The 10,147-nt window shown below is 48.0% G+C and overlaps 2 protein-coding genes across 5 annotated transcripts in view; both read right to left on the reverse strand.

Annotated features, from left to right (window-relative positions):
* The window catches only part of CCDC93 (coiled-coil domain containing 93), a 52,515-nt gene extending 42,738 nt beyond the window's left edge, over nucleotides 1-9,777 (reverse strand). For all 4 annotated transcript variants that reach the window (XM_058194460.1, XM_058194451.1, XM_058194443.1 and 1 more), the window contains exons 1-2: nucleotides 9,621-9,777; nucleotides 5,425-5,538 (exon numbers count right to left, since the gene is read on the reverse strand). In XM_058194460.1, coding sequence (XP_058050443.1) covers nucleotides 5,425-5,538; nucleotides 9,621-9,662 — 156 coding nt within the window. In that variant the 5' untranslated portion in view covers nucleotides 9,663-9,777. The remainder of the gene's footprint in view (nucleotides 1-5,424; nucleotides 5,539-9,620) is intronic.
* Nucleotides 175-1,598, reverse strand: LOC131203825 (uncharacterized). The gene has a single exon (XM_058194484.1). It carries the CDS (start codon nucleotides 1,048-1,050, stop codon nucleotides 211-213), a length of 840 nt encoding a protein of 279 aa, XP_058050467.1. The 5' UTR covers nucleotides 1,051-1,598; the 3' UTR covers nucleotides 175-210.
* Nucleotides 9,778-10,147: the final 370 nt, after the last annotated feature.

A 10,147-nucleotide genomic window follows, 5' to 3' on the forward strand; every position in this document is an offset into this window, starting at 1 on the left:
ACTCAGGGCGGTGAACAGGCAAATAAAATAATACAATATATTACAATAAAACACATTTTAAAAAACTTATTCAAAATAGCCTAAATTTAAAATACCATACAAAATATAAAAAAATAAACCCCAATAAAATCCATATTTAAAAATCCTATTTAAGCCAGTCCTGCTCGAAAGAATAGATATGTCTTCAGCTCACGGCGAAAGGTCCGGAGGTCAGGAAGTTGTCGAAGTCCTGGGGGAAGCTCGTTCCAGAGGGTAGGTGCGCCCAGAGAAGGCTCTCCCCCTGGGGGTCGCCAGCCTACACTGTTTGGCTGACGGCACCCTGAGAAGACCCTCTCTATGGGAGCGTACCGGCCAGTGGGAGGCATGTGGTAACAGAAGGCGGTCCCGAAGATATCCCGGTCCTATGCCATGGAGCGCTTTAAAGGTGGTAACCAACACCTTGAAGTGCACTCGGAAAACCACAGGTAGCCAATGCAGCCTGCGCAGGATCGGTGTTATATGGGAGCCACGAGTGGCTCCCTCTATCACCCGCGCGGCCGCATTCTGAACCAACTGTAGTCTCCGGGTGCACCTCAAGGGGAACCCCAAGTAGAGAGCATTGCAGTAGTCCAGGCGAGAAGTGACGAGGGCGTGAGTGACCGTGCATAAGGCATCCCGGTCTAGAAAGGGGCGCAACTGGCGGACCAGGCGAACCTGGTAAAAAGCTCTCCTGGAGACGGTCGCCAAGTGTTCTTCAAAAGACAACCGTCCATCCAGGAGAACACCCAGATTGCGCACCCTCTCCATCGGGGCCAATGACTCGCCCCCAACAGTCAGCCGCGGTTGCAGCTGACTGTACCGGGATGCCGGCATCCACAGCCACTCAGTCTTGGAGGGGTTGAGCTTGAGCCTGTTTCTCCCCATCCAGACCCGTACGGCCTCCAAACACCGAGACAGCACTTCGACAGCTTCATTGGGGTGGTCAGGGGTGGAAATGTACAGCTGGGTGTCATCCGCGTACAGTTGGTAACTCACCCCAAAACCACTGATGACCTCACCCAGCGGCTTCATGTAGATGTTGAACAGGAGAGGCGAGAGAACCGACCCCTGTGGCACCCCACAAAGGAGGCGCCTCGAGGTTGATCTCTGCCCCCCTGCCAACACCGTCTGCGATCGGTCGGAGAGATAGGAGAACCACCGAAACACGGTGCCTCCCACTCCCAGTCCCTCCAACCGTCGCAGCAGGATACCATGGTCGATGGTATCAAAAGCCGCCGAGAGATCTAGGAGAACCAGGGCAGAGGAATAACCCCTGTCCCGGGCCCTCCAGAGGTCATCCACCAACGTGACCAAAGCTGTCTCCGTGCTGTACCCGGGTCAAAAGCCGGACTGGAACGGGTCTAGATAGACAGATTCATCCAGGTACTGGGGTAACTGATGTGCCACCACACTCTCAACAACCTTCGCCACAAAGCGAAGGTTGGAGACTGGACGGTAGTTGCCCAAAACAGCTGGATCCAGGGAGGGCTTCTTGAGGAGAGGCCTCACCACCGCCTCTTTCAAGGCGGTGGGAACAACACCCTCCCTCAAAGAAGCGTTGACAATCCCCTGGAGCCAGCCTCGTGTAACCTCCCGGGTGGCCAGCACCAGCCAGGAGGGACACGGGTCCAATAAACATGTGGTGGCATTCAGCCACCCCAGCAACCTGTCCATGTCCTCGGGAGCCACAGGATCAAACTCCTCCCAGATGGTCTCAACAAGACTAGCCTCCGTCTCCTCGCCCGAACTACCCAATTTTGGTCCAAACCGTCCCAAGCTGAGCGATTTTGTCAAACAGATACCTGCTGAAATCCTCAGCACAACCCTGTAAGGGATCATCGCCACCCTCCTGATGAAGGAGGGAGCGAGTCACCCTAAACAGGGAGGCTGGGCGGTTCTCTGCTGATGCAATGAGGGTAGAGACATAGGCCCGCTTGGCCTCCCTCAATGCCACCAGATAGGTCTGAGTAAAAGACCTAACTAGTGTTCGGTCAGCCTCGGAACGGCTGGACCTCCACGCGCTCTCAAGGCGTCTTCTCCGGCGCTTCATCTCTCTCAGCTCCTCAGAAAACCAAGGAGCTGGTTGAGACCTACACCGGGTCAGAAGCCGCAAAGGCACGACTTGATCCAAAGCGCCCACCACAGCCTGTTCCCAGGCTGCAACAAGCTCCTTGGCCAAGTCGTGGGCCAGGTCGCCAGGGAATGGCCCAAGCTCCATCAGGAACCTCTCCGGGTCCATCAGTCACCTGGGACGGAACCAACGTATTGGTCCCGTCTCCCTGCGGTGTTGAGCAGCGGTCCGAAAGTCCAGACGAAGGAGAGAGTGGTCTGACCATGACAAAGGTTCAATGACTAATTCTCGTACTTGCAGATCACTCAACCACTGTCCAGAGACAAAAATCAGATCCAGTGTGCTTCCCCCCACGTGGGTGGGGCCGTCAGTGGTGGGTCAGGTCCATGGGTGTCATCCGCGTACAGTTGGTAACTCACCCCAAAACCACTGATGACCTCACCCAGCGGCTTCATGTAGATGTTGAACAGGAGAGGCGAGAGAACCGACCCCTGTGGCACCCCACAAAGGAGGCGCCTCGAGGTTGATCTCTGCCCCCCTGCCAACACCGTCTGCGATCGGTCGGAGAGATAGGAGAACCACCGAAACACGGTGCCTCCCACTCCCAGTCCCTCCAACCGTCGCAGCAGGATACCATGGTCGATGGTATCAAAAGCCGCCGAGAGATCTAGGAGAACCAGGGCAGAGGAATAACCCCTGTCCCGGGCCCTCCAGAGGTCATCCACCAACGTGACCAAAGCTGTCTCCGTGCTGTACCCGGGTCAAAAGCCGGACTGGAACGGGTCTAGATAGACAGATTCATCCAGGTACTGGGGTAACTGATGTGCCACCACACTCTCAACAACCTTCGCCACAAAGCGAAGGTTGGAGACTGGACGGTAGTTGCCCAAAACAGCTGGATCCAGGGAGGGCTTCTTGAGGAGAGGCCTCACCACCGCCTCTTTCAAGGCGGTGGGAACAACACCCTCCCTCAAAGAAGCGTTGACAATCCCTTGGAGCCAGCCTCGTGTAACCTCCCGGGTGGCCAGCACCAGCCAGGAGGGACACGGGTCCAATAAACATGTGGTGGCATTCAGCCACCCCAGCAACCTGTCCATGTCCTCGGGAGCCACAGGATCAAACTCCTCCCAGATGGTCTCAACAAGACTAGCCTCCGTCTCCTCGCCCGGAACTACCCAATTTTGGTCCAAACCGTCCCGAAGCTGAGCGATTTTGTCAAACAGATACCTGCTGAAATCCTCAGCACAACCCTGTAAGGGATCATCGCCACCCTCCTGATGAAGGAGGGAGCGAGTCACCCTAAACAGGGAGGCTGGGCGGTTCTCTGCTGATGCAATGAGGGTAGAGACATAGGCCCGCTTGGCCTCCCTCAATGCCACCAGATAGGTCTGAGTAAAAGACCTAACTAGTGTTCGGTCAGCCTCGGAACGGCTGGACCTCCACGCGCTCTCAAGGCGTCTTCTCCGGCGCTTCATCTCTCTCAGCTCCTCGGAAAACCAAGGAGCTGGTTGAGACCTACACCGGGTCAGAAGCCGCAAAGGCACGACTTGATCCAAAGCGCCCACCACGGCCTGTTCCCAGGCTGCAACAAGCTCCTTGGCCAAGTCGTGGGCCAGGTCGCCAGGGAATGGCCCAAGCTCCATCAGGAACCTCTCCGGGTCCATCAGTCGCCTGGGACGGAACCAACGTATTGGTCCCGTCTCCCTGCGGTGTTGAGCAGCGGTCCGAAAGTCCAGACGAAGGAGAGAGTGGTCTGACCATGACAAAGGTTCAATGACTAATTCTCGTACTTGCAGATCACTCAACCACTGTCCAGAGACAAAAATCAGATCCAGTGTGCTTCCCCCCACGTGGGTGGGGCCGTCAATTAATTGGGTCAGGTCCATGGCCGTCATGGAGGCCATGAACTCCCGAGCCGCTGTCGACGACACACCGGCTGATGGCAAGTTGAAATCCCCCATGACCATAAGCCTAGGGGTATCAACTGCCATCCCGGCTATCAACTCCAGCAACTCGGGCAGGGCTGTTGCCACGCAGCAAGGAGCCAGGTATGTGATCAACAAGCCCACCTGCATCCTACGCCCCCACTTCACGTAAAGGGATTCACAACCGGCTATCTGAGAAACAGTGATCTCCATCGGCTCCAGACTCTCTCTAATAACGACCGCTACCCCTCCACCCCTACCTTGGGCCCTCGGCTGATGAAATGCCCGGAAACCCGGTGGGCACATCTCCACCAGGGGAAACCCCCCCTTCTGTGCCCAACCAAGTCTCCGAAATGCCCATAAGGTCCGCAGCCCCCCCCCTGTATAAGATCATAAATCAGGGGGGCTTTATTCACTACGGACCTAGCATTGCATAACATCAGCCGAAGGTCCAAGCCCTGGGGATACTGGCCACTCGGGGAACGGGAGAAGTCTGAGGGGCCGGGGCGTGCAATCGCTCTCAAACAGCGCGTGTGCACCCCCTGAACCTGATACGGCCCCCCACTTCCGCCATATCTGCCCCTCCCACTTACCGTGCTGATGGAACGACCCTCTGGAATTGGAAAATAAGGCTTCCCCTTCGCCTCTGAACCTGATGAAATATCGCCGCGAGCAACCACAAGGACTGGCTCCCTCCCCAACGGGTTTCCCCCGATACCCGTCTTTACTCTCCCTCCCCTTAAAAATTGTTTATCTAAAAAACCCCAAAGTTTCTTTCTTGACGCATGCCATCTCTCAGGGTCCCAAAACCCATCATTGAGATAGGCCCCCGATAACGTAGAAGGCCATTTCTGCGAGGCGGAGGACCCTCGCAGACGATAGAGTTCTGACGAAGAATAAATCATGTCTCGTATCGGGCATAATTGGCGTAGAAAAGAGTTTATCCCTAAACGCAGATGATAATAAAGCAGTCATATTTGGAACTGATGACAAAAGTCCCATAGATGGTAAAAGACGATGGATGTTCTCACATGGAGTCCCCTTTCAGGATGGTACAAGATATTCAAAGATGTTAAAGATGTTAAAAATTGCCGATGCAAGCATCCTCCCCCATTAACCACCATCCACGCTCCAGAATCCAGGGGAGAGTCCGAGGGGGGGGGGGAGACCAAGCTCCAGAGTCTAAACTCCCCATTCTCCCCATTCAAACTCCAGAGACTAGGGGAGGAAAAGGAGATCTCCATGACTGAGTATATGTCCAATCACACCATCACAGCAGACGACCCACTCTAACACAGTCTCATCCGGTCCAGGAAGAATCCAGGAAAAGGAGGAAGAAGGAGGAAAGAGCCATTAAAGCATGCAGCCTGAACACAGTATTATAGTAATGATATATGAATATAGTCTTACCTTATCAAAAGGAGACAGGCCTTTAATTCTTGCCCTGAAGTATCCAGCAGCAACCAAGAGTTCTAAAATTTCACTTAACTTGATATTTTGTTCTTCATCCTCTCGAGTTTCAACCTAAAAAGAAAATTAGAGAGGTCCATATTAATAAAAGTTATCAAGATGGAGTGGGATGATGAATATCAAAATAATTAGTAAATATTTCTTTCCGATGCACATTATGTTATGTCATAATATATGTTCTACAAATTACCTCAAGATACAAATCAATATTACCATAACCAGTTCTGCACACACAAAAAAGTGTCCAAAGTTTGGTCTTCATTTCAAAGGATGGTCCTGTACCTCCCTCAGCAATGATTATAAAACATGAGACAGCCTTGGGTGTATAAGATCACAGATTAAAAAATTGCTATCATATTGCCAAATTATTACTTTTATGTGACTATTCATTTTAATACTACCGTACTATTGTCAAGAGCTTTTTGGATGAAAATAATTATGTTTTTATCAAATTAATATATTGTCTTTTCACCAGAAATAATGCTTAGGAGAGGAGGTTTTATCCAATTGCAAAATACTTTGTGGAGAAAAGGTACTTAAGCATAGCTTATTTATTCAATTTGATGCTACCTGACTTCAAACAACCCTGTATATAATTCTGTGGATCTAGATCTCTTCAAAAATGCTGCTAAAACCTAAAGTATACTACAATCTCAAAGACAGGAATACAATTCAAGTATCTAGTCAGTTATGGTTAACAGTACACATGGAATATCAAAACATGTAAAAAAAAGAGCATTTTTATTGTGCTATATACTATCAATTCAATAAAAATGACTGCCATGGTTTTGCATTTGTACCAATCCCAATTACATTTCACAACATAGGAATGTAAGTGAAGACAACAAACTCCAAGTTTAAAACCATAGGTATCTGCAAACGCACAATTAAAGTAAACCTCTAAATCTCATCAGTCATTGTAAAAAGGGATCACTGGTGGAGATCCAGCACCTGGACTATTGCACTGCAGCCTCTCTACATTCACAGGCCAATGCCCAACGGCAGCCTCAGGCCGTTCTCCTGAAACCAACAGCCAGCTTGTTTGTGAGAATGGATCAGTGGCTGAGAACTACTTCACCAAAACTCACAAAAGCCAGTACAAATAGCAGTAGGAGAACTAACATGCAGCTAGCTACATTTCAAAACTCTTACCAAGTGTGGGTCTACATAACGATGATTTTTTTATAAACAGCCCCAAAAGAAATGTGCAGCTAGGAAATGCAGTAATGAATATCTAAGATTGCGCTTGAGATCAACCTAATCCTAGTCACATAAAAATCAGATTTTTAATAAACAACGTTCTTGACCTGCAAGTTCCTATTAAAACCTGTTACGGTTATGTCATGAGTGCCATTATACAACATTCAAAAAAATATTTAGTTTTGGAAATTTTGGGATGCAATTCTTAAAGATGCCTTTAAAAATGGGAAGAAATAGACAGGAACATATAGCTGCAACCATAACAACTCTCTAGTTTATAATAAAAAGTGAACTTCCACGAACTTAGAAATGAAGATGTAGGGGAGTGAGTGATTCCTGCAAACACCTAAATGCTTATTTAATAATCCAGAAATTGCTCATCTGCACAGCTCAATGTGTTTTCTCCTTGTTCCCAGGAAGGATGGAAAATGTGTTGTTTTGAGAACCACTGCCCCAACTGTGTGTCCTATTGTCATACCTCAAAATGATAGCCCTGCAGGAATTTGGGATGTTCTGTTGGGAAAATGATGAGAGTGAGAGAGAGATTGAGATTGAGATTGAGATTGAGAGCAGCAACTAACGGGAGAAGGATTTTTTTCTCTGCTGCAAAATGGGATTACCTTTAAATTTATAGGAAGCTGTTATGTGAACTGAATTATGCTCTTCCACACAACACAACACAACATTTTTGGCTATTATGTTCTTTAGGGTAGACTTCCTTTAATCGGCATTATCAAGCTATTGTAGAAGGATGAACTAATTATTTCATGTAATGGAGACTACAGAAACAGAAACACCCAGTGAAAACTGTAAACCAGCATTTTTTTTTTTAAATTTACATTTATATCCCGCCCTTTTCCGAAGACTCAGGGCGGCTTACAGTGTATAAGGCAATAGTCTCATTCTATTTGTATATTTACAAAGTCAACTTATTGCCCCCCCAACAATCTGGGTCCTCATTTTACCTACCTTATAAAGGATGGAAGGCTGAGTCAACCTTGGGCCGGGCTTGAACCTGCAGTAATTGCAGGCTACTGTGTTCTAATAACAGGCTCCTTACAGCCTGAGCTATCCACGGCTCCATTTAATGAAGCATGTTAGGGATCTGCAGGAAAATGAGGCAGAAATACAGGTAGTCCTTGACTTACGATCTCAACTGAGCCCCAAATTTCTATTGCTAAGCAAGACAGTTGTTAAATGAGTTTTGCCCCATTTTACAAGCTTCCTTGCCACGGTAGTTAAGTGAATCACTCCAGTTGCTAAGTTAGTAACACAGTTGTTAAGTGAATCTGACTTCCCCAATGACCTTGCTTATCAGAAAGTCGTGGAAGATGATCAAATGATCCCAGGACACAAATATATGCCAGTTGCCAAGTGTCCATGGGGATGCTGCAACGATTGTGTGAAAAACAGTAATAAGTCTCTCTTTCAGTGCCATTGTAACTTCAGTCACTAAACAAATTGTTGTAAATCAAGGACTACATGTACAAAAGAATAGCACTGTGGAAAGTACCTCAGGCTGTGTGATATCAGTTAAACTACAAGGTTACCAGAGGAAACATAAAGTTATGAAAATCTATTTTTGTTCTTCCACTAGAGCAGTTGCTCAACCTCAGCGACTTGAAGAGGCGTGAACTTCAACTCCCAGAATTCGTAAGCCAGCATGGGAAAGGAATTCTGGGAGCATACTGGCTGTGGAATTCTGGGAGTTGAAGTCCACAGATTTTCAAGTTGCTATGGTTGAGAAACACTGCATTAGAGAATTTCGTGGTCATGCATCAGACCTGGGCGATACCTCCAAGAATTCTGGATAGCTGCATTTCTGTATGAGAATTTTCTATGAAACATCCATATAAGTCTGGGGGGGGAAAATAGAAAAGAAACTCAGATCGCTTTAATTTTTAAACTGTTTTTGCTTTATTTATATGTAGTAATAAAACAAAGGAATGGGGAGGAAAAAACATTACGGAAGAGAGGGAGAGTGAAAAAAAACTGTACACATCCTCTAATTGTGGAATCCTTTCTTTATTTTGAAAGATGGGCCCTAGGGTATTCCAAGCACAAGCCATTTTATCCAGTAGTGAAATCCAATTTTTTTTTACTATGGTTCTGTGGGCGTGGCTTGGTGGATGTGGTGTGGCGTAGTGGGCATGGCAGGGGAAGGATACTACAAAATCTCCATTCCCACCCCACTCTGAGGCCAGCCAGAGGTGGTATTTGCCGGTTCTCCGAACTACTCAAAATTTCCGCTACCGGTTCTCCAGAACCTGTCAGAACCTGCTGGATTTCACCCCTGATTTTATCCCCACAAATAAGCCACCATGCACAACCGCCTTTTGAAAACGTTGCAATCTCAATCCACACTCTCACGGTCAATACTGAACCTCGTTGGCATCTAGGAAGCATTTTCGGTGCGGTAATATAATCTGGCGCGTTTGCAATCATAGAATCGGCTGGAATGGAATGGCATAGCGAATACGTATTTTTTTATTATTTTTATTTATTTTAAAAAAAGAAAAAAATATCCTGATCATACGCCGGAGTGATTTCGGCTCCCCGATTAGACTCGCTCTCATTATCCAAATCTAATTTCAAAGGGGGGGGAGAGAAAATCGGGGCAAACTAAAGACGTAACACTTCACACGTCTATGTACATAATGCTTAAGAGGTAACACTTCACGGACACCAGTGTCCTCAGCTGTACAGAACTGTCCACAAGGCCGTGAAGAAACGGTCATTTAAAAAAAGAAGCTTCGAAAGAAACTGTTTTTTTCCTTCCTTTTGAAAGAAATTCTCGAATCGTTTTTCCTCCTCCTTCTCTTCCACCAGACGTGGATTCTCCACTCCCGAGTGACATTCAGGAAAGAAACCAATGCATGCAAGATTTGCTCGCATTAAAAAAAAAGGAACCCAACAACCACACGACTTTCCTTTACCTCCTGGGCAGGCTGATGTTCCTGCCCCTTAAGAGTACCCATATCCGCGCCTTCTCTCCAGCTGCTGCTGCACCGCTTCCTTCCCTTCTGTCACATCCGCTCACGCCGGACTAAAGACTCGCCCACTTAAGTGGGGAAAGCTTGGGTGGCGCTCCTTCTTCTTCTTCCGCATAATCCTACTCTCCCCTCTTCTCCCCTTGGTTTGGACCGCACTCCGCACCCAAGCGCGCAGATTTAGCGCGGACCGTACCACTCTGTTTAAAAAGAAAGGGGGAGGCGAAAACGGGAGGCGCTCAAGTTGCTCTTTGGAGCGCAGGAGGTTGGCTGGCGAGGTGGGGATGATGTTGATGATTGCAGGAATGCGCCAAGGCCGAAATCAGATTTTGGTAAAGGAATGTCTGGCCCTTATACCCGTCTGATTCCTTCTGTTTCTTATTCTATCATATCGCTGTTTCTGATTCTATCATATCGCAAGATCTAAAATGGACAGCTAACATCAAAAACATCATTAAAAAAGGACAACAAAG

This window comes from Ahaetulla prasina, chromosome 1 (genome assembly GCF_028640845.1).
Source record: "Ahaetulla prasina isolate Xishuangbanna chromosome 1, ASM2864084v1, whole genome shotgun sequence".
In the NCBI taxonomy this organism is placed as follows: domain Eukaryota; kingdom Metazoa; phylum Chordata; class Lepidosauria; order Squamata; family Colubridae; genus Ahaetulla; species Ahaetulla prasina.

Coding starts and splice junctions, on each gene's coding strand:
- LOC131203825 (XM_058194484.1), bottom strand. CDS start 1,050: ATGAAGCCGCTGGGTGAGGTCATCAGTGGTTTTGGGGTGAGTTACCAA.